Source organism: Amblyraja radiata, chromosome 5 (assembly GCF_010909765.2).
Source record: "Amblyraja radiata isolate CabotCenter1 chromosome 5, sAmbRad1.1.pri, whole genome shotgun sequence".
Lineage (NCBI taxonomy): Eukaryota > Metazoa > Chordata > Chondrichthyes > Rajiformes > Rajidae > Amblyraja > Amblyraja radiata.
The window spans coordinates 71354648-71379828 of NC_045960.1; the positions used below are offsets into that span (position 1 = coordinate 71354648).

The 25181-nt window shown below is 39.9% G+C and overlaps 1 protein-coding gene across 1 annotated transcript in view; it reads right to left on the bottom strand.

Annotated features, from left to right (window-relative positions):
* Positions 1-25181, bottom strand: part of ldah (lipid droplet associated hydrolase) — a 295875-nt gene that overhangs the window by 134574 nt on the left and 136120 nt on the right. Inside the window, exon 4 of the mRNA XM_033021529.1 lies at positions 9326-9460. Within this exon, the coding sequence (XP_032877420.1) occupies positions 9326-9460 (135 nt within the window). The remainder of the gene's footprint in view (positions 1-9325; positions 9461-25181) is intronic.

Consider the following 25181-nt stretch of genomic DNA (forward strand, 5'->3'; position numbering starts at 1 on the left):
CATTGGACAAAACTAAATCCAGAAATGCCTTTTCTCTGGTCGGCTCCATTACAAGCTGCTCTAAGAATCCATCTCAGAGGCATTCTACAAACTCTCTTTCTTGGGGTCCTGAACCAACCAGATTTTCCCAGTCTACCCACATATTGAAATCCCCCATCACCACAGTGGCATTACCTTTGTTACATGCCAGTTTTAACTCCTGCTGCAATTTACACCCTACATCCGGGCTACTATTTGGGGGTCTGTAGATAACACCAATTAGTGTCTTCTTGTCTTTACAATTCCTCAACTCAATCCACAGTGACTCTACCTCGTCAGTCCCTATGTCTTCCCTCGCAAGGGACTGAATTCCATCCCTCACCAGCAGAGCTACCCCCTTCCTCTGCCCACCTGCCCGTCCTTTCTATAGGATGTATATTCCAGAATATAATTCCCAGGCCCGATCCTCCTGCAGCCATGTCTCAGTAATCCCCACAATGTCATATCTACCAACCTCTAACTGAGCCTCAAGCTCATCTACTTTACTTCTTATACTTCACGCATTCATATACAATACTTTTAATTCCTTTCGCATCTCACCTTTCACATCGATCTCTATTACACGTGGCCATACTCCCCTATCCCTTTGTGAGCTTTCTTTCCTGTTAATTCTGGGGTCATTAACTATCCCTTTACTTTCTTTCCCTTTAACTCCGTCCTTGACTATCCCATTTGACACCTCACCCCCCTTATTCAGTTTAAAACCACCTGTGTAGCAGTGGCAAACCTGCCTGCCAGAATGCTGGTCCCCCTTGTTTGTCTTGTATCTTGTTTGCCATTTGATTATTTTGTTTTAAGATCAATGTTTTTTATGTAGAAATTGCATTTGTATTGTGTAAATTATTTTGATTTGTACCATCTACAATATATTACTAATAGCCTTACAACATATTCTAGGTGAGCCAATAAAAAATATTTCTAAGAACTACTAAATCATGGACCATCGTTAGCCAGGTTTCACGATACATATTTGCGGGAAACACAAGCTTGCTAAGAAGAAAGCAACAACAAAATGAATCAATGTAGCTTGTTATGCCAGACATATGTCCAGTTCACAGTTTGGCCAATCTTTTATACATGATGCCCATAATGACTGTAAATGTTTAAATTCAAATTTGCTAATTTGAAATTTAAAAAAAGCTTCCCCATTTGAGCTCTACTATTTCTCTCCTCAAATAAATCAATCTACTATAATAATAAATGCAGTGTAGATATTAACCCCCTCCATTTCACAGAAAGACTTTTCTACACTCACCACGTCAAGTGAAAGGTAACAATATTTGAGACACGTATTTCCAATTCTATGTAAAATGTAAGACAGGATTTTAGAAGTTAAGAACAAAAGATACATAGCCTGGAATAGATAAATACCATCTTTTCTGGTCTAACAACTTTGCCGGTTTGTCAGAAGTCGGTCTATTTCTATTTTTATTTCTAAGAAGGAGCATTCCTAAATAAGGCACAAATGAAAAATAAGATAAATAAAATGTTAAGTATGTATGTAACAATGCCAATATTTTGGTAAGGTCTTAAAAGTCAGTCATGACAATGTTTCAGTCATTTGGTTATTCTGCAAGGCACTGGTTCTTTACCCTTGAAAATCCACTGGCAGGAAAATACAACTCCATCAACAGATGTCTTTTCACTTCGGTCATTAACAGCTCTTAACATTCCAAGTGTCACTTGGAACGTTAATTTATTACACAAGTAAATGTACTGGTCATAACTACATTTTGATTCATTAAAACAGTGCAATGAGATTTTTTTTTTGTTCCAGCTGCACTTCTCTCCTCCCTCTGACCCTGCTTAGACCTCCACCCACACCACAGTTGCAAAAGAATAACAGGAGAATTTATACATACTGTGTTAATCAGCTGGTACTCCAGGCTATTAACATTCTAGACCTTCCAACATGAAAGTGCCACTTGATTTCATTCAACACTTTGTATCACATGGGTCAAATCACTGGAACTTCTAGATTTAACTACACATCTTTTTAGAGTTTATATTTACGTTGGCAAGTGCACACCATTCCTCCTGTTTTTCCTCTTAACACATTTTTTGTAATCAAAAACATGGTGCTCGGGAAACCTGAATATTTTGACATTGGGAGACATGTAAGAAAATAATTGCAACAACTGCCCTCAACTTGCAGTTTCTTCAATGACTCAAGATAATGCTTGAACCTTTTAATCTTTGCATAAGCCTTTTATTAGCATGTATGCAAACTAATTTGTCAACCCTAATGCACAAAAATGTGCACCCTTTTCATCAATAGGTACCCATCATAGAAAAACCACTAACAACCATATTATGAAAGAAAAATACAACAGAAAACAAATCAACCAAATTGAAAAATGTGCTTTGTCAGCAAATTCTGGGATTAACTACAGCAGCAGGTTCTGTTGCTCGTTGTATTTAGATCTTAAGTATTTTGCTTTAAATTTTGTGGTACAATAAATCTGTTTGTGAAGAAATTTTTACTCTTAGAAATATGTGCACATGTCTGTAATCTGAAGGGATATTCAAAAATATGTTTATGTTCTGAAACTGGAACAGAGGGGATACAATAACACACTGGTTTGTATTTGTGCAATTTTAAGGAAAAGCAAATAATCCATAATTCATATACTATTATATGCTAAGAAAATACTGTTCATTATTTTTCTTCACCAATTTTCTTCCTTTGCTTCTTTCTTGACAGCACCAGCTCCCCTGCCCTCCAGCAGACAGAAACGTATACCGTCTTGATTCATTTTTCCTTCATCTTTGAGCCAAGACATCGAGTCTCTGCTGGTTTCTTGGTCATAGGGGCATCACGTTGCAGCCCAATTCTGTCAACACCCAATAATTCTTTCAGTAGGGGACATTAAACCAGAGCGGAAACCCTAGCTAAATTTCTCCCCTCAAATTCATGGATATTTGAGTCAATGGTAACAGTCTTGCTCCAGAAACGTCAACTAAATATTTGGCCTGGAACGCCAGTGAAGTAATGGGGTATCACTACACCAATGGAAGTGTGTGATGAGATTTTTAACTGTGGCCTTCATCTATTCATTGGGGTATATGAAAAACGATCTTTGGAATTATTATAAAGAACAGCCGTGGTGTTCTCCTCTGATTTTCTTCATATCTTGATTTTAAGCAAGAAATTAAAACAGATTATTCATTCAATCAGCATCAGATTGTTGCTTGGGAGATTTTGCCATGTCCAAACTGGGACTAATGCATTTCTTAATTTATAACAGTGACCAGTGAACTTGGTTGGAATATATTTTGGGAGACCTTGAGGTATGAAATAGATGTTAAATTAATATCAATTTGTATTTTGCTCATGTCTCCCCAGGTGAGAACAGGGATCAAACATGAGTATACCCGTTTTGTGCCTTTGGTGCAATCAGGAATTCACTCCCCACCCCCCCAATTTTAAATCATGCTGCTCTGAAACCGAGATATATTGAGAATTTCAAGAAGCCTTTGAACAAGATGTGGACAATGGTAGAATTTTATAATTCAAAATAATAACTGTAGGAAATATTTATAATTCAATGCATTGAAAGAATTTTTCTTTATGTAATGTTTTGTGCAACCTTTCATTTTGAATAAGGTGTTTGATTATTTAATTATTTTTTGAATGTCCCAACGTGTTTTCTTTATTTGAAGTTCTTGTGGGTGTATAGATAATTACATGCAAATAAACCTATCACCACGCAGGGGCTTCCATTATGTAATAATTCCATTCTGCTCCCTTTCATTATTAATTCATCTGGAATCAATATTAACAGCTCAGAAATAGCATTCTATTTTAAGGTTTTCTCAGAAGTTTACCATCCCCTTCCTCACCCTCACAAATAAAATCTACCCTGCATTCAAAGGCCCATAAGTAAACTATATAACCAAGGACTGGTTGATGACTTAAAATTTGATAAACAAGAGTTGACAAGCATAGAATCTCCTATCAGAGGTAAGCTGCCCATGTCTGCCACAGATGTAAGGTTAAAGTATGAACATCAGTGTGGTAGATCCTCAATATCAGTTTGCTGCTAAGTGCTAGATCAATCCACAATGAAAGCCCTGCACAGTGATTGCTTAATTTGCACATGATTGTCTATTTACCCACAATATAGGAACTTCTAACATAGAAAATACTTCGGGACATTCAAAAAACAATTAAATAATCAAACACGACATATTCAAAAACCTTTAGCCGACTGAATCGTTACCTCATACCCTTCAAATGAATGGGAATATCGCTGCATGATGAGAAATGATCTCATTGAAATGCACACTGTCTTTATGTTTTATAGAAATACAAGATCTTGTATTTGAATTTGTTTCTGCAATACATTCATTATATTGAAAGACAATCCTGCTTACGTCAGCATATTGCTTTGACTCCAATGAATGGGGAAGACTGTGCATTTATACACTATGTTTAATGCATCAAATATCTCAAGGAAGTTAACACGAGAAGTAACAAAAGTAAACACTGCAGGCTAATGAGCTAAAAGGTGCTCCAAGAATCTTTCAACCATTCAAATCTCCTTCTCAGTTTAGTTTAGATATAGAGCAAGGAAACATGCTTTTCGGTCCACTGTGTCCACGCTGATCATTGATTAAAGTTAGATACAAAGTGCTGCAGTAACACAGCGGGCCAGGCAGCATCTGTACTGAAAAAGGATGGGTGACGTTTCAAGTCAGGACCCTTGTTCAGAATGAATGTAGGGGATGGGGGTTGGGGGCGTGGTGTGGCCCCATTCACACTAGATCTATTTTATCCCACCTCATCTATTCCCAATGGATTAGGAGCAATCCACAGAGGTTAATTAACCAACAAACCCACACGTTTTTGGGATGTGGGAGGCAATCGGAGCACCTGAAGGAAACCCATGTGTTCACAGGGCAAACATGCAAACGCTGCACAGACAGCAGCCGAGTTCAGGATTGAACCTGGGTCTCTGGCACTGTGAGACAGCAGCTCCAACAGCTGCACCACTGCAGTATATACAGTGCCCTCCATAATGTTCGGGACAAAGACCCATCATTTAATTATTTGCCTCTGTACTCCACAATTTGAGATTTGTAATAGAAAAAATCACGTGGTTAAAATGCACATTGTCAGATTTTAATAAAGGCAATTTTTTTACATTTCACCATGTAGAAATTACAGCAGTGTTTATATATAGTCCCCCAATTTCAGGGCACCATAATGTTTGGGACACAGCAATGTCATGTTGATTGACTTGGCCACTCAAGAATTGACCATTTTTTAGCATTAGCAATGCCATGTAAATGGAAGTAGTCATATTCAGTATTTTGTTGCATATCCTTTGCAGGCAATGACTGCTTGTGGTGTGCGATTCATGGACATCACCAGTTGCTGGGTGTCTTCACTGATGATTGCTCTGCCAGGCCTGCATTGCAACCATCTTTTGCTTATGCTTGTTTTGGGGGCTAGTCCCCTTCAGTTTTCTCTTCGGCATATAAAAGATTAGATTAGATTAGATTAAACTTTACTAACACCATCATCAAGTATGCAGATGATACAACGGTGATTGACCTCATCAGCAACAACGATGAGTCGGCCTACAGGGAGGAGGTCCAGCACTTAGCAGCATGGTGCGCTGACAACAACCTGGCCCTTAACTCCAAGAAGACCAAGGAGCTCATTGTAGACTTCAGGAAGTCCAGGGGCGGCACGCACACCCCCATCCACATTAACGGGACGGAGGTGGAACGTGTTTCTAGCTTCAGGTTCCTGGGAGTCAACATCTCCGATGACCTCTCTTGGACCCACAATACCTCAACTCTGATCAAGAAGGCTCACCAGCGTCTCTTCTTCCTGAGGAGACTGAAGAAGGTCCATCTGTCTCCTCAGATCCTGGTGAACTTCTACCGCTGCACCATCGAGAGCATCCTTACCAACTGCATCACAGTATGGTATGGCAACTGCTCTGTCTCCGACCGGAAGGCATTGCAGAGGGTGGTGAAAATTGCCCAACGCATCACTGGTTCCTCGCTCCCCTCCATTGAGTCTGTCCAAAGCAAGCGTTTTCTGCGGAGGGCGCTCAGCATCGCCAAGGACTGCTCTCACCCCAACCATGGACTGTTTACCTTCCTACCATCTGGGAGGTGCTACAGGTCTCTCCGTTGCTGAACCAGCAGGTCCAGGAACAGCTTCTTCCCGACGGCTGTCACTCTACTCAACAACGTACCGGTGACTGCCAATCACCCCCCCCCCCCCCCCCCCCCCCCCCCCCCCCCGGACACTTATTATTATTTATTCAAATCATTTGCTATGTCGCTCTTCCAGGGAGATGCTAAATGCATTTCGTTGTCTCTGTATTGTACACTGACAATGATAATTAAAATTGAATCTGAATCTGAATCTTTGAATCTGAATCTTCATACAAACAGCTAACCAGTTATTAAACCTTGTCCCGTGTTTTTCTTTTCATTTTGAAAATTTTGCATTCTTTTATAACAATTTTGAAAGCTGATGGAAGGATCTCTCATTTCATTGAAATATTATTTTAATTATTTGCTGAAGGTTTTTTGAACCTGAAATCTTCCAGCACAATTAAAGAATTGCTAGAAACAAACAAAAAAAAATCAAGAATTTTTGTTAACATTCTGGGCTGATGAAATGCAATCTTTGCATTGCAACTCGAAAAGTTAGAAAGAATTTGTAGAAAAAGAAACAGAGTTTTTACCTTGGTTGAAGTATAGACCAGGCTTTTTTTTGCAAAGTGTGGGGGTTCATAGTTGACTGACCTTTTTTTCTTGTCTATTATATATTATCTATGCGTCTTGTGTTTACTGGTTGGTTATGTGGTTGCAAGTAAGGAGGTCATTATTCTGTTGTCGCTACATATGACGATTAAGCACGCTTGACTTTTGTCGTGATTTTCTTAACCTAGGGATCCCCTGTATTTGCTCATTTCCATCTCAAATACATCCAATGATCTGGCTTCCACCACTTTCAGGGTCAGATCATTTACAGAGATTTGCTACCCTCCTTATTCTTCTAAACTCCAAGGACTACAGACCCAAACTGTTGAGCCACACTTGATAGGACAACCCTCTTATCCAAGGATTAGCCTAGTGAATTTCTTTTGGACATCCCCAAATGCTAGTATATTCTTTTTTGGTAAGGGGACCAAAACAGGGCACAGTATTCCAGGTATGGCCTCACCAACACTCTGTACAACTGTACCAAACCAATCCTATTTTACATTCCAATCCATTGCCTTAAATGCGGACACGTTGTTTGCCTAGTAAACTACTTGCTGGACCTATCTGCTGTTATTTTGTATTCATGCACTAGATCCCTCTGAACTTCACATATGCAATCCTTCCCCAGACCCCCAGAATTGATTTATTTCTGGACCAATAATGTAACTGATGCGGATGGGCTGATTTTCTGTGGCCAAACACATCATTGGTCATTTGCAGGTTGAATTCAGGAATGAACCATTTTGTCAGCCAATCTATTTATAGCCCACCCCCCAAAAAAACATCTTTATCTTAATTTCTTCAAAATACAGCTTCAAGAGTTCAGTACAAACCTTGCATTTTTAAATGAGTAACAGTGGTGCATCGAAACCGGTTTCATGACAAGTAAATTTAGGAAAGACTGAAGTAGCTCTACCACATATTATTTGCAGACCTCAATTACATTGTGTCTATGTGTTTGGTCTGACTAATGGGGTTAAGGCTCATCTTGCAGATCATCCTCTCAACCTTCCCAAGTTGACCCCATTTAAATCATTCACGACCATTTGTTCCTCAGCTACCACTTTTTCCTTTCAGTTGAGTAATGTGTCACATGAAGAAGGTAATAAATGGCTCACTGTTTGCATTTGCCATCTTTATTGCTGAACATGTGTTTCATATATTAACTGAGCCCATTCCTTCTCTCCTTACAATGAACTGCAACACTGCATTCAGCCAGTTCAGCAAAACCAGCTCAACATCTACCTTATACATCTGTGCATAATTATCTTAATCTAGAAGAGGTTTAGGCAAGGTTTTTCTGCACAGAAAAATACTATAAAAATGCCTTAAGCATATTACACTGTAGGATAGGACTAGGCATAGTGTATTGCTTCTGGATGAAAACCAGGTGGGGATACTCTTCATTCATCATAATTCCAGTTAACTTGTTAGTCTGGAGTGCATAGTCAGAATAGAAAAAAATATGGCAACAAGGTGAGTTCAACATCTTAGCCAACACCTCCACAAGTCAAAGGTTTAAGTGTCAGCAATTGCAACCTGTTTAGTTAAGTGACATTTTATTGAAGTTCAAAAACAAAAAAAAAGTTTGGATGCTAGAGGGCTGAAAACCCCCCAAAAAATGCAGGTGAGGTAGAATTTGAGGGGAGAGACTCAGAGTTAACGTTTCAGGTTGATGACCATCCATCACAGTGAAAGTTCTGCAAAGGTTCATTCATCTGAAATGCTAACCATGTTTCTCCCTCTACAATTGCTGTTTGACCAGCTGAGTATTTTCTGTTTCTATTTCTATATTGGTGATTCAAACAAGGCATGAGCACAACTGTGCCTCTCAATTAAAATATCTTTATTTTAGTCACCATTATAAATGGCTGGTCATTTTCAAAATTATTTATACCTTCCCTGTAGCACAGTAAAATTTAAATAAAAGTGCCTTGAGTTCCCCGAAAAAGTAGCAGAAGATCAATGTTCTCTTCAATCCACTCCAATATTTATAAACAGAGTGCACATTTACGAGTGGTATGATAAAGAATTAGTAAGCATATGGTGTCTCATACAGGATATAAAAATTAAAACAAGATTCAAAAAATGAAGTTCACAGCATCCATTACAAATCTCCTTGGGCCAATTTTAGTTTGCAGCCAATGTATCCAGACTTCCAACCTATGCAGGAAATTCCACAGGCTCCTCGCCCAAGGATAGATTGAGCTGTCGCATTGGACAGCGTTGTTTTAAATATCCAATTGAATGATTAGAACCAAACTCTGAATGTTTGATATGACATTACAAAATCTGGAATAAAAGTGATTAATTTTCTGCAGGGTTAACCATCATTCGGTACAGCATGCAGCAGCGTATACAAATTATTTTTCAGGCTTTACCTAATGAAGGATCAGGTAAATTTCTACAGTAGATAAATTAAATTGTAAATTCATAAAATGTGACATTTATAATAAAAAAAACATGTGCAGAATGTTGATTTGGTTATGTGTAACAAAGTGAGATGAGAATGGAGGTGGCTTAATTTTAAAGACGGAATAATGTACAATACCTTCCATCATCTCCATGTCTTCTGGGGGAACGCAATGGCCTGCATGGCTTATGGCCCAGATGGGATACTTATGAATCAGGATCTTGTATAAAATCTGCATGAAGAGTTTATAGTAACATACTATTCCTGGATTCCCTGTGAAAATATACAAAAAACAACAAGACTTTCAGAAAAATGTGCAAAAGCCTACAAAACCAAGCTACAGATTCAATTTTGGAATCAGAAACCGTGCAGTGGAGGGGGAAATTGATAATTATATTAGAGGTCAACTATCTTTCAGAAAAACAATCAAAATTAAAGATTTCTAATATTGAAATAAATAACAGCATATTACATCTTGTAATCTGCTTCAAAACAATTGAAGACAAAAATCTAAAGTAAATAAATATTGAAAGTGCCACTTTCATCAGAATTGTCAAAGTTAAATCAGATCAATAGCACAGAATAAGCGAGTTCGGTTTTCCGAAAAATGCAATGAATCATGGGATTTGTCAAAGGTCACTCGCTATAAAGAAAAATCGAACGAAGCGCTGTGGATACAGTGGGTATAGTTTGGGTCCGATTTTTTGGTCTTTTTTCAAGCTTGTATTTGTCAGGGGGCAGATGCGAGTGGGAGACGGGGGGGGGGGGGGGGGAAGAGACTGGACCGGCAGAGAGGCATTCTTGGCAGTTGCAGGCACACAGACCCCCACCTCATCCGCATCTGGGATCGAACCCGAGTCCCCGGCGCCGCAAGCGCTACTGAACCGCCACTAGACCATCCCTGTCTGCCCCCTCCCCCACCCCCCACCCCCATTCGAATATCCCATCCCTAGTTTTCAAGTGCAACTATGGCCTTATACCTGCCAACCTCTTTCTTTCTCCCTGACCTCCTTCAGCTGTACAACTGTCATACAGTTGTCGTCATACAGCGTAGAAACAGGCCCTTCGGCCCAACTTACATCAAGTTTGATTTTAGTTTTAGAGATACAACATGGAAACAGGCCTTTCGCCTCACCAAATCCATGCTGGCCAGCGATCACCCGTACACTCATTCTATTCTAGACATTAGGAACAATTTACTGTTGCCAATTAACCTACAAACCTGCATATCTTCAGAATATGGGAGGAAACCAGAGCATCCAGAGAATACCCACGCGTTCATAGGGAGAACATACAAACAGCACCCATAGTCAGGATTGAACTCGGGTCTCTGGCGCTTTAAGGCAGCAACTCTACCGCTGCACCACTGTGCTGGAAGTTGCTGGAACTGAAGGGTTAAATAGATTTGGGCATTCGGTCATGTAGTCTGACAATTCAAAATTCTGGCAGTTCTGGCAGGCTCACGCCATTAGGTAGAATTACTCACATAGAAATCCAAAAGATGTTATATGAGAAATAGTGAGTGCTAAGACTGTAGTTTAAATTTGTTTGGGTAGGGTGCTGGAATCTTTACATTGAATCATGATTCACATGAACTGATCTGTGAGTTTAATACATTTTTTCATGAACTCGTTAACAAATGGATGGTGAACCATTTGCAGAGATTAAGATCCATATCGATGAATTATGATGAGCGTGATACAAAGTTGTCAATTTTTAAAATCCAAATCCTGGTCTGTGCCTTCTTCAGTCTATATCCAGTCTCAAATAGTCCTTTCAATTATGACCGAGAATTTCTTGCATGTTGCTTGAATGTCTATAATTTCTGGAAACATCTTCCAACAACATGAGCACAATACACAGCAAGTAACATTAGTTGGCACACGCCTACAAATAGACTGCTCCACTGAGATTAGAGATGCAGGTGGAATTCTTGGGTGTGTCAGTGCTGTTGTTATATGTGTAGTTTGGGGATGGGTGGAGTTGTTATTAAGAGAACAATTGTTATTAAGAGAACAATTTTGATGGCTCTCACAGGTCCGATGGTTAGAGTTTTAAATCAGTACGTGGATAGATTTGTTTTGCTGCTCAGCTTTAACAGAAGCGGAGGAATAGAGTGCTGGCGAGATTGAATTACTTTCCAGCTTCTATTACTCATTGCAGAAGGCAAGCTAAATTCCTTTATTATAATGGTGAATCAAAATTCCATTTTATTTGAGTTTCCTTTGTTACAAATTTACGAATTTAAGTTCTAATTGATTTTCATTAATATATTTGTTGATTTGGAACCGGTATTTAATTACAATTAATCATATAACACATAATAATTGCTCAAAGCTTGGATGGGGTGCTTTTATTATGGGAATAATGCTAGATTTACCTTGTGAAAGATGCACATTAGACAGTTACCATGGAGATACGAGGGAAAGTGGATCAGTAGTGGAAACCAGCTTTGATTATGAAGTAATGAAAACATGCAATGTACATTGATGATGCCATTGGGGGCACAGAATGTGAATGGCAGGGGAATGAGAGCTGCATCCAGGTAAACTACCATGGGGGGTTGCCTGGTCCAATCTCACAATAAGTGGAACTTCAACATGATATATATATAAAATTGTGACAGGCATAGATAGGATAGACAGTTTTTTTTCCAGGATAGCTAAATCAAATACTAGAGGGCATAGCTTTAAAGTGGGAGGGGCAAAGTTCTAACGAGATAACTAGTTCAATTTTTTTTTTAAACTTTACCTAGAAAGTGTTGAATGACTGAACACATTGCCAAGGGTGGTGATTGAGGCAGATATGATTGTGGCATTTAAGAGGCGTTTGGATTGGCAGGGAATGGAGGGATATTAATTATGTGTAGGCAGATAAGAGTTGGGCTCAACATCATGTTGGACACAGGAATTGTGGGCCAAAGAGGCTGTTCTTGTATTGTACTGTTCTACGTCGCCTCTAAGTCACTATGTCACAAAGTGGATGCAAACAATTCAAGACTAGCAAAAAATGCATAAACATAGACATGAATGGGTCCACTTTGTAGACAAATGTTCTGCTATGCAATATCCATGCCATTCGAAACTGAGAAGTAGTAATCAGAAAAACAATGTATTTAATTTTCTAGAAAGATAATTAACATTAAATGAAAGAAATGAATGTCAGTGGTTACACCCCTTGTCCCTGCTACTTGAGGAAGTAACAAGCAGGTGAGACAGGAGAGTCAGTGGATGTTGTTTACTTGGATCTTCAGAAGGTCTTTGATAAGGTGCCACATGTGAGGTTCTAAACAAGAAAGGAACCGATGGATATAGAGACAATGTACTAGTAGACTGGATGAGCCAAATGGCCTAATTCTGCTCCTATGTCTTAAGGTTCCTGGAAAGAGAAAAAAGTCTAAATTTGGAGCTGCGACAAACTAATATTGTACCCTGCAAGCTTAATTTAAACATATTACAATGTTGTATTACCTAGAATCTCTTTCTAGTTGGATAGCAATGAAATCTTTGTGTTATGCTCACCACTGAGAAACAATTTAAAATGGGATTTAATAAATAAAGCAGTGCAATACAGTCAATCAAATGCTACTATGAACGTTATTGATTAACAACTGGAAATGGCAGCACAATAAGTCTCTCCCTTTCTCTCTTTCTATCTCTGTTGTCTTGTTGTTGACCTTAAAGGTTTAGTTTGGCTACGTTTTAGTTTTAAATACAATCTCTATTTTACTTGGTTTCAAAAAGATGGCCAGTGCTTCTTGTGCCACTGCATAATTGGCAAATGAAACACTATGGAAAAACTCAGAGAAAACAAAGTAGCAAATACCACAAAAAATAGACAAGGCTGGTTTGCGTGATGTGCTGCGCAGCATTCAGAACTCTCTGCAATTCCTTTTGGTCCTGTGCAGACCAGTTGTCAGACCAAGTTGTGATGCATCGGAATCTGGCACTTGCAATGATGCATCTGTGGGAAATTGGTAAGAGTCATTGGTGACATTCTGAATTTCCTTAGCTTTCTGAGGAAGTTGATATTACTGATTGTACAGTGGCTTGCAAAAGTTTTCATACCCCTTGAACTTTTCCACATTTTGTCACGTTACAACCACAAATGTAAATGTATTTTATTGGGATTTTATGTGATAGACCAACACAAAGTGGTGCATAATTGTGAAGTGGAAGGAAAATGATACATGGTTTTCAAATTTGTTTACAAATAAAAAACTGAAAAGTGTGGCGTGCAAAAGTATTCAGCCCCCCTGAGTCAATACTTTGTAGAACCACCTTTCGCTGCAATTACAGCTGCAAGTCTTTTGGGGTATGTCTCTACCAGCTTTGCACATCTAGAGACTGACATTTTTGCCCATTCTTCTTTGCAAAATAGCTCAAGCTCAGTCAGATTGGATGGAGAGCGTCTGTGAACAGCAATTTTCAAGTCTTGCCAGAGATTCTCAATTGGATTTAGGTCTGGACTTTGACTGGGCAATTCTAACACATGAATATGCTTTGATCTAAACCATTCCATTGTAGCTCTGGCTGTATGTATAGGGTCGTTGTCCTGCTGGAAGGTGAAACTCCGCCCCAGTCTCAAGTCTTTTGCAGACTCTAACAGGTTTTCTTCCAAGATTGCCCTGTATTTGTCTCCATCCATCTTCCCATCAACTCTGACCAGCTTCCCTGTCCCTGCTGAAGAAAAGAATCCCCACAGCATGATGCTACCACCACCATATTTCACAGTGGGGATGGTGTGTTCAGGGTGATGTGCCGTGTTAGTTTTCCGCCACACATAGCGTTTTGCATTTAGGCCAAAAACTTCAATTTTGGTCTCATCTGACCAGAGCACCTTCCTCCACATGTTTGCTGTGTCCCCCACATGGCTTGTGGCAAACTGCAAACGGGACTTCTTATGGCTTTTTTTCGACAATGGCTTTCTTCTTGCCACTCTTCCATAAAGGCCCGATTTGTGGAGTGCACGACTAATAGCTGTCCTGTGGACAGATTCTCCCACCTGAGCTGTGGATCTCTGCAGCTCCTCCAGAGTTACCATGGGCCTCTTGGCTGCTTCTCTGATCAATGCTCTCCTTGCCCAGCCTGTCAGTTTAGGTGGACGGCCATGTCTTGGTAGGTTTGCAGTTGTGCCATACTCTTTCCATTTTCGGATGATGGATTGAACAGTGCTCCGTGAGATGTTCGAAGCTTGGGATATTTTTTTATAACCTAACCCTGCTTTAAACTTCTCCACAACTTTATCCCTGATCTGTCTGGTGTGTTCCTTGGGCTTCATGATGCTGTTTGTTCACTAATGTTCTCTAACAAACCTCTGAGGCCTTCACAGAACAGCTGTATTTATACTGAGATTAGATTACACACAAGTTGACTCTATTTACTAATTAGGTGACTTCTGAAGGCAATTGGTTGCACTGGATTTTATTTAGGGGTATCAGAGTAAAGGGGGCTGAATACTTTTGCACGCCACACTTTTCAGTTTTTTATTTGTAAAAAAATTTGAAAACCATGTATCATTTTCCTTCCACTTCACAATTATGCGCCACTTTGTGTTGGTCTATCACATAAAATCCCAATAAAATACATTTACATTTGTGGTTGTAACGTGACAAAATGTGGAAAAGTTCAAGGGGTATGAATACTTTTGCAAGCCACTGTATGCCTCATTGTCACCTTCCCCTCTCCTAACAATGTACCATTTTACATTTCCTTGAACATCATCCCCTTTGATCTGTGCTTTCATACTGTACCTTTTCAGTATCTCTGTCTCCCTCCCCCCTGATTCAGTCTGAAGAAGGGTCCCGACCCAAAACTTCACCCTTTTTCCAATGTTGGATCATTTTCCAATGTTGAATAGATTCAGGATCAGTTCCTGTGGATTGGAGGATAGCTATTGTTATCCCACTTTTCAAGAAAGGAGCGAGAGAGAAAACGGGGAATTACAGACCAGTTAGCCTGACTTTGGTGGTGGGAAAGATGCTGGAGTCAATTATTAAAGAGGTAATAATGAGGCATTTGGATAGCAGTAAAAGGATTAGTCCAAGTCAGCATGGATTTATGAAAGGAAAATTATGCTTGACTAATTGTCTGGAATTTTTTGAGGATGTGACAAATAAAATGGATGAAGGGGAGCCAGTGAATGTAGTGTATCTAGACTTTCAGAAAGCCTTTGATAAGGTCCCGCATGGGAGACTGGTGACTAAAATTAGAGCACATGGTATTGGGGGTAGGGTTTTGACGTGGATAGAAAATTGGTTGGCAGACAGGAAGCAAAGAGTAGGAGTGAACGGGTCCTTTTCAGAATGGCAGGCAGTGGCGAGTGGAGTGCCGCAAGGCTCGGTGTTGGGGCCGCAACTGTTTACTATATATATTGATTTGGAAGAGGGAATTAGGAGCAACACTAACAACTTTGCAGATGACACAAAGCTGGGTGGCAGTGTGAACTGTGAAGAGGATGTTAGGAGGGTGACCTGGACAGGTTGAGTGAGTGGGCAGATGCGTGGCAGATGCAGTATAATATAGATAAATGTGAGGATATCCTCTTTGGCGGCAAAAACAAGGGGGCAGATTATTATCTCAATGGGGTTAGGTTAGGTAAGGGGGAGGTACAGCGAGACCTGGGTGTCCTTGTACACCAGTCACTGAAAGTTGGCGTGCAGGTACAACAGGCAGTGAAGAAAGCTAATGGAATGTTGGCCTTCATAACAAGAGGATTTCAGTATAGGAGTAAAGAGGTTCTTCTGCAGTTGTATAGGGCTCTGGTAAGACCACATCTGGAGTATTGTGTACAGTTTTGGTCTCCTAATTTGAGGAAGGACATCTTTGTGATTGAGGCAGTGCAGTGTAGGTTCACGAGATTGATCCCTGGAATGGTGGGACTGTCATCTGAGGAAAGATTGAAAAGACTAGGCTTGTATTCACTGGAGTTTAGAAGGATGAGGGGGTATCTTATAGAAATATATAAAATTATAAAAGGACTGGACAAGCTAGATGCAGGAAAAATGTTCCCAATGTTGGGCGAGTCCAGAACCAGGGGCCACAGTCTTAGAACTTTTTCACCCAGAGAGTTGTGAATTTGTGGAATTCCCTTCCACAGAGGACAGTAGAGGCCAAATCACTGGATGGCTTTTAGAGAGTTAGATAGAGCTCTAGGGGCTAGTGGAATCAAGGGATATGGGGAGAAGGCAGTCATGGGTTATTGATTGGGGACGATCAGCCATGATCACAATGAATGGTGGTGCTGGCTCGAAGGGCCTAATGGCCTCCTTCTGCACCTATTTTCTATGTTCTATGTTCTCCAGAGATGCTGCCTATCGAGCTGATTTACTCCAGCATTTTGTGTCGGTCTTCAAAGTCGAGACATTGGTGTGCTTTCTTGGTCATAGCATCGTTGCGCTTGGACCAGGACAAATAAGCAATGCTTATACCTGGGAGCTTGAAGCTCTTGGAGATCTTCATCTTGGCACCATCGATACAGACGAGGGTGTGTACTTCACCCCACCTGAAGTCAATGACCAGCTCCTTTGTTTTGCTGTTGAGGGAGAGTATGTTGTCTTGCAACCATGTTACCTGGAAGAATTGATTGAGTGAAAGATAGAAAGATTCAACATGGAAGCCGGCCCTTTGGCCTACTGAGTCTACGTTGACCATTGATCACCCATTCGCCCTAGTACTATATTATCCCACTTTCGCACCCACACCCTACACACTAAGAGCAATTTACAGAGGCCAATTAACCTACAAACCTGCATGTCTGTGGGATGTGGGAGGAAGCTGGAGCACCCGGAGGAAACCCACATGATCATAGAGGAATGTACAAACTCCATTCAGACAGCATCCGTAGTCATGATCAAATCTGGGTTTCTGGCGCTGTGAGGCAGCAGCTTTGCCAACTACGCTATTTATCTCCTTGCTATACTGTGCCTCATCATTGGTTGAAATCCGTCCCACTACCATGGTTTTATCTGCAAACTTGTAAATGAAGTTCAAGGAAAACTTTGCCACACAGTTGTGTGTGTGTATCAGGAGTATAGTGAGGATCTGAGTGCACCGGGGCACCGGTATTGATAATTATCATGGTGAATGTTTTGTCACCTTATTATGGACTATTGGTCAGGGATGTCAAGGATTTAGTTGCAGAGGGGGATATCGAGTCCTAAGTCTAGGAGTTTTAATTAAGGTGTTCAAGGCTGAGCTATGGTCAATAAATAGAAGTATGACATAATTGTCTTTGTTATTCAGACTTTCCACTGATAAGTGCAGGACCAGCAAGATGATGTCTGCCATTGTGGCGGTGGGAGAATTGCAGTGGATCAAGGCTGACTGGGAGCCAGGAGTTGACGTGTTATGATCAGCCTTTCAAAGCACTTAATGATGATGGATGCCAGAACCAGTGGGCAGTAGTCATTAAGGACGTAACCTTGCTTATGTCACTAGGATAATAGTGGTCTTCTTAAAACAGGTGGGAGCCTCATACTGGAGTGTGATATCCTAGTAAAATTGATTCAACCCAGTTCTGCAATCTTTGCTGCTAATCCGTAGCATTGGAGCACTGCAATCTGATTATTTCTCCCCAAGCTAAGGATGGGGATATGGGGAGAAGAATATAATATAATGCTTTGGAAATAAGCATATGAGAAATAATTACTAAAACATCAAAATACTGCAGATGCTGAAAATTTGAAATTAAAAAAAAAGAATACCTGAGCAAATCAGGCTGGAGACTGAAGCAGAATTGATGATCCAGTGACCTTTAACAAGAACTTTGACTATTAAAAAAAAGTAATTACTGTACCATAACTTTGTTTTTCTCCTTTCCACAAATGCTGTCTATCATTGAAAATGTCTAGAATCATGTTTATCTGTAATGTTCCCTCGATTTTAGAAAAAGCTGACACGTACAACTGCACAAGACCAAATATGAAGACCATTCACTCAGTAGCCACCAATTTCTATTAAAAATCAAAGTGCATTAACCGTTTCCTAAATAATTACATTTATGAAACTGAAGAGTATTTCAAGCTTAGTTTTCCTGAACACTGTCTAAAGATCCCTTTCATAAATAATTCATGGTCTGTATAAGACTTCCTGCTTATTTTGGAGCACACGGTTAGTTAGTTTATCCCACAAACTAAACTGCTCCTTGCTGAAGTTGTGCACAAGCCTAGTACAACCTAGTGACATTTATTATCTTCGGGTCAAATCCAGAAATGGGGTGTTTTTGCTCAAGTTTAACGCACGCTTTTTTACTTGAAGATAAGTTCATGTTCACAGGTTATAGGAGCAGAATTAGGCCATTCGGCCCATCAAGTCTATTTTGTCATTCAATATGACTGATCTGTATTTCCCCCTCAACCCCATTCCCCTGCTTTCTCGCCATAACCCCAGACATCCTCACTAATCCAGAATAAACACGACAAACCCGCTGTCCTTTGAATGTTCAAGAGTTTACTAACTTCACTCCTTAAAATTATGGATTTAATATTTTTTGATAATGGTGTGTAGTCCTAAATTCTCCAACCAATGAAAATAGTTTCTTACAAATCTACCCTATAAGTTCCATTTAAGATCTTGAGTGAGGAGCAAAATTACGCAGAACAAGCACAACCATAAGCAGTAACTTTTCGAAGCATGGCATTGTGAAGTGCAATTTTAGAATCTTATCCTCACAAAATGCTGCTCAGCGAGTCATAACAGTGTGAAGTAAAGTTAAAAACTAATATCATATGGGGAATATGATTTGTATGTGTCTGTTTAATGGACAAGTTCATCTTCTAGGGATTGTACAAAAGGCATTAAGGGTCTATCCCACTGTATGAGGTAATTCAAGAGTTCTCCCGAGTTTCCCCTGATTCGAACTCGGAGAATTACGGTAATAGCCGCTCGTAGGTACTCGGGGCTCTCGTGGACATTTTGCAACATGTTGAAAAACTTCACGAGCTTACGCCGTTTCCCGAGTACCTGCCGTTAGCGTTACGAGCCGCTAAGAGACGTGCCGAGCTCCGACGTACCCGCTACGTACATTCTACGTACTTACCATGAGTTTGATTTTTTTATTAACTCAGGAGAGCTCTTGGGTAAACTCGTATAGGGGGCAGGCCCTTTGGCATGAAACTTTGAAGAACTTCACAGCCTAGCTGACTTAGCTACATGGCAGTTCTGTTTGTAGTATGCTGTGACCTGAAAGGAGCAAGTTTTTTTTTTCTATTACTTTTGTCAAAACCATTTAATAAATATTACTTAGTTAATTTTCTAATTCTGAACTTATAGTAATGAAAATGCCACATACATTGAACATCCATTTAGAAGGAAAGGAGGTTGAGGCAATGACAGAGAATGGATGGAAGACTGGTCCCCCCCCAAATATTTGCATATCCCCAAACCTTTCCACCCGTCACTTTAATTTCATGTTTCATGTATCTTGTGTTTTATGACTGTTGGCAGATCAATTATCGTTTAGTATCATATCGTAAGAGAAAGAATGACTAGAAAGCCAAGAGAAGTGCTTAGGACCAAGATGTGTGGACAAGGCCGAATAGTGGAAGGGGCCCATAAAGATTTGCACCCCATAATTATCCCTCAAACTACTATCGCAATTCTTCCAGTGGCTATTTTTCCATTACAATTCTTACTTAAAACAAAACCCGAAAGGGCTGTAAAAAGGGAGACAATGTTTTGGAAAAAGAATGCAATCTGAAAGTAATCAAAATTGAACAAAATTTGTTTAGGTTTGACTAGGTCGGAATACCTATATCATCAGTGTCTTTTTCCCCAGATGGAAATGACAAATATTCAAGGGCATTGTTTTAAGATTGCAGGAATTTATGAAGCAAATACCTTAACAGTGCAAGGAGCCGAGAATGCACTGCTATGGAAGTGGCGGAGGCAGACACCAGAGCAAAGTTTAAGAAGCATTTAGACATGAACAGGCAGGGAATTGACTGTAATAGACCATGTGTAGGCAGAATGGATAAATTTAAGTTGGCATCATGGTTGGCATACACATGGTGGTCTGAAGGGCTTGATTCTGTGCTGTTCTAATGTACTCTATCCAACACCACAAAAATATTTACAGTTTTTAGGATTGATTTGTCAACATTCTGAGGATACTCCTTTCCCTTTGCAACTATATCTTTTTTGGTGCTGTCTCCTAGGCAGAAATAAACTCTCCCCACATTCACTTAGAAATGTTCTTTTAAAATCTTAACGCTCCTACCTCCATTCTCCACAATGTTTCTACAACTATTATCCATTCCACAGACCACTCACACTTCAAACCTTGTTACCCTAGTTATTAAAACCATTCTTCACTCTAATCTTGGTTGTAAAACTTAGAGATATAGTGGGCAACTGCTTTTATATGATCATCAGAAGTTGTGGTTAGACAACATTAGCACGTGGACCTTTTTTCTGTCAGTCAAAGCTGCTATGACACTGGATTGTAATGATAATTGTTGCTTTTTCTTCATTGCAGTTTTCTTAAATTCACTAATAAAATCTGGAATTAAAAAAGCAGAAAATGCTTGAATTACTGACCAGGTCTGGCCACAAGAAAGTGAATGCTTCAGGTCAATGGCCTTTCAATAGACACCAAAACATTAGAAAGAAAGCAAATTTAAAGTTTCTGAAAAATGGGAGAAGGTGCAGAAAGAATGAAAGAGAAAAATCTGTAATAGGCAGAATGCAAGGAGAGATTAAGTGACACATGATGCGGGTGCTGGTTGAAAGAGGATGATAAAGGCCAATGAACACCAGCATTTGGATAGACTGGTTGGAAATAGTCAGCATGGATTTGTGGGGGGAAATTGTGTCTTACAAATCTGTTGGAATTTTGTTTGGAAAGTTAATCAAGAAGATTGATGAGGACAGGGCGGTGGACATTGTCTATTTTAATTTCAGCAAGGCTTTTCATAATGGTACATTGCTCTAGAAGGTTACATCACATGGGATCAAGGGTGAGCTACTTAATTGGATACATAATTGGTTCGAGGATAGGAAGCAGAGGGTATTGGCGGAAGTAAAAAAAAATACACAAAATGCTGGAATAACCCAGCAGGTCAGGTAGCATTCATACTAAGTGAACATGGTTAGGTGGCATTTCATGTTGTGACCCTTCTTTTGTTTTTCGGACTGGAGGCCTGTGACTAGCATTGTGCCAGAGAGGTTGGCGCTAGATCCTTTGCTATTTATCATTTAATTAAATGCCTTGGATGAGAATGTACAGCAAGTTTGTAGATGAGACTAAAATAGGGGACATCATAGACAGTGAAGAAGATTGTCAAATATTACAGCAGATTCCTGATCAGTTACGAAAGTGGGTCAAGCAATGGCAAATGGTGTTCAATTCAGTTACGTGCAAGGTGTAGCGTCTGGGGACGTCAAACCAGGATAGTACACTCACAGTGAACAACAGGGCTCTCGGGACTGTTGTAGAACAGAGGGACCTTTAAGTACCAGTACATGGGTGGCACAGTGGGAGCACGGTGGCGCAGCTTGTAGAGCTGTTGCCTCACAACACCAGAGACATGGATTCGATCCTGACGTCAGATATTGTCTGTGTGAAATTTGCACATTTGCCCTGTTACCGTGTAGGTTTCCTCACGGTGCTATGGTTTCCTTTCACATCCCAAGAACATGCGAGTTTGTAGGTTCATTTGCTTCTGTAAATTCCCCTTAGTGCGTCAAGAATGGATAGAAAGTGGGATAACATAGAACTAGTGTGAATGGGTGATCGATGGCTGGCGTGGACTCAGTGGGCTAAAGAGCCAATTTTCATGCTGTATCTCTAATCTAATATACATACTTCCCTGAAAGTAGCGTTACAGTAGACAGGGTGGTGAAGAAGCTGTTTGGCATGTTGGCCTTCATCAGTCAGGGCATTGAGTTCAGGAGTTTATTTCAGGAATTATTTATTTTTTGCTTAGCACTATTTGTTGCATTTGTGTATGGCTTGTTTGTACTCACACATGGTATGGTTTGACTGGATAGCATGAGAAACAACATATTTTGCTGGATCTCAGAAGAGATGATGGTAATATACAAATACCAGTGGTGCAAGGCATTGATGAGGCCACACGGGAGTATTTTGTACAATTTCGTTCACCCTTGTTACAGTGGTAAACTATGCTCTATCCTTCTCAATGTTTTTATGGAATTTACAGCAATTGACTACCCTTTTCCAAAACCACCTTTCCATTATCTGGCTGGACAGGACCGCTAGCATTTTTTTCCCATTTAAATTTATCTGACTGCAGCCATTGAATTACCTGGAAAGGTTTATTTTCCTGCTCCCACATCATTACCTCTCATGTCCCTAAAAAGGCTATCCATGACTGTCTTAGCTTTCACTTACCAGCTGCCCCTTGGTGATGGAATCCAAAACATTTGCAGTATTCATTTCTACCCTGATGACCTTGCATCTCAGTCCCATCTGCCACAACATCGTCTAACTGCTTGTTCACTAAACTCTTTCTATTCCCTAACCATCGACTCAACCATCTCTCCAGTGACTGCCTGACCTCATATCCTTGCCAAAACAGAGATTGCCTATTTTAATTTTCCAACATCTTTAACATTGCCCAATATTACCGCCCCTCAGGGTTTGTGCCTTTGAACTGATATTTCAGACCATACATTGTGGCCCAATAAGTCTATGCCAATAGGTCCCATTCCCCTCTCAATGACTTGATGTGAAATTGTGCTCACTACCATTAGTTTGGAGTGCCTTGGAAAGTTGTAGTTAATTAATGATACTACATTACCACAGGTTTTTGCTGTTGAGCAGTGTCAGGGGTCACGGGGAGAAGGCAGGAAAATGGGGATGAGACGGAAAGACAGATCAGCCATGATTGGATGGTGGAGTAGACAATGGGCCGAATGGCCTAATTCTGCTCCTATCACATATGAAGTAATACAAATTAAAACATTGCTTATTCTTGGATGTAGGGTGATACTGGCATGTCTGTCTTAATCTAAATTTGGTTGGCCTGAGGATGTAGAAGATCATGGATAGCATTCATATAGAAATCAGGCCAGGCATGGTTCCCCACAATGAAATCGCAGAAATCTCTACTTCTGACAATAGCCCATAAAGTAAACATTTCAAGATTGTCATATTCAAAACACGCCACCTCTAACTAGCTAACCTTGTACTGTAACCACAAGGGTATCAGAACCACAAGCTTGTATGCATTAATAGTTCCTACTTTTCAAGCTTACATTTTTGTGTGATCTTTTCCATCTGCCTATGGCGAAGGATATTTTTGTATGTATCGAGGAATCCTAGCTGTCTTGAGTATACTGTTTCTTCTGTTCCATAAGATTTGCCAAGAAATATACACAATTATGACTTCTTGAACAAAAGAGTAAGTCACCATTATACAACAGTTCCTCATGTGGCAAATCTTAACATTGCTGAGAGAACTAATAAAATGACTACGAGCAAAAGGAACTTCACTCTAAATATTTTGCTTTTCGCCAAAATGTTGAAAATATACATTTCAAGAGCAACATTATCCATGAAGACTATAAGCAACATTATCCATGAAGACTATAATAAAGAATGCCGTGTTGGTTAAGTACGGCAGCTCAGACTCAAGATCGACAGCAATATAATGTTTTTCACACCACTGCACACACTAGACATGGATTCATACATTTGAAAGTCTTGTAATTGAGACTTACAACCTACATCTCCATTACAGCAGGGTAGTCTAAAGGCACAATCAAATGTATCAGCTGAGCAAGATTCTTTCCATGCTGATTTTATCATGTGCCGAGTATTCAAATTCTTGAAGTAAAACATATTTGGTGACAGACTGTAATTTACTTTAGTTCTAAATTATGTTCCATCCTAATCATATCACGCAACAAGATACCAAGTACTAAATCAACTAATGACATGCGAACACACACACACACACACGCACACACATACAGAGCTATGGTTAAGATTAACTAAAAACCTCCTTGCAGCCAAGCCCAGCAAATTGGATGTCAATATGTCAGTTTCTGCACAGTATGGTTGTAAGATACTGATTTGCGGCTCCTATTCCTAACATTGCAGATCACTTTTTAAAAATATATTGAAGACTGCTATAAAAGCAAGATAGTGGCTAGGTAAAAGAAAGACAAATAATGTCACGCCAGTCATTTTACAAAACTTGGTCGCCAATGGCAGCAAAACCAAAATGAGGTTAATTTTAAACCTGCCGAGGTCAGGAACGCAGTGTGGCACGCTGAAGCATACAAAGCACAAAGAAAAATATAATACAAGATAACCAAAATTAACCTGAAAGAAAATATAGTTTTTCATTTTCTGTCAATATCCTACCACAACATTTCAAACTCTCACCTTCTAATTTTCAATTTTGTAACTGCGTGCGTAAAATGTTCAATGATTACAGATTGAACTCAGGTTCCTCTGTTAAGAAGTCGATAAGGATTAATGTTTTCTGCAGTGAACTAGAGCAGAGGTGAAACTAAACATCTGTAATAAGGGAACAGCTGACATAAGAAACATTATAGCCAGAGACTGAACATACACTCAACTGGCATGATAACTGCATGAGAGCAAAGAATGATGTGCACTAAGGAGATCTGCTGCTAAGGCTTTGTTATTGTTAGGGGGCCCCCACGTATTTAAAAAAGATTAACCAATTCTATGAGAGGTTTACAAAGAAACTAGCGGGTGCTTTTTACCATGCACAATTCTCACAATTCATTGGTCCTGGTAAATCTTGGACTTGCGGGAGGGACGATAATGAAGTACCAAATAGAAAATTAACTTTAAACAGAAACAGTGAGCTTGATGGTGCTGATAACCACCTACATTGGGGGGTTTATTGGCAACTCTGCAGGCAACTATCACTGTGGCAAATGTAAACGATGCTGCTGAAGTCAGAGGCTGATACTTTTCCCAGCAACGCCCATGGAATCCTTTTATATATATAATGAGAACTGTGTTTATAAAACTGTTGCACTGCTGCTGCAAG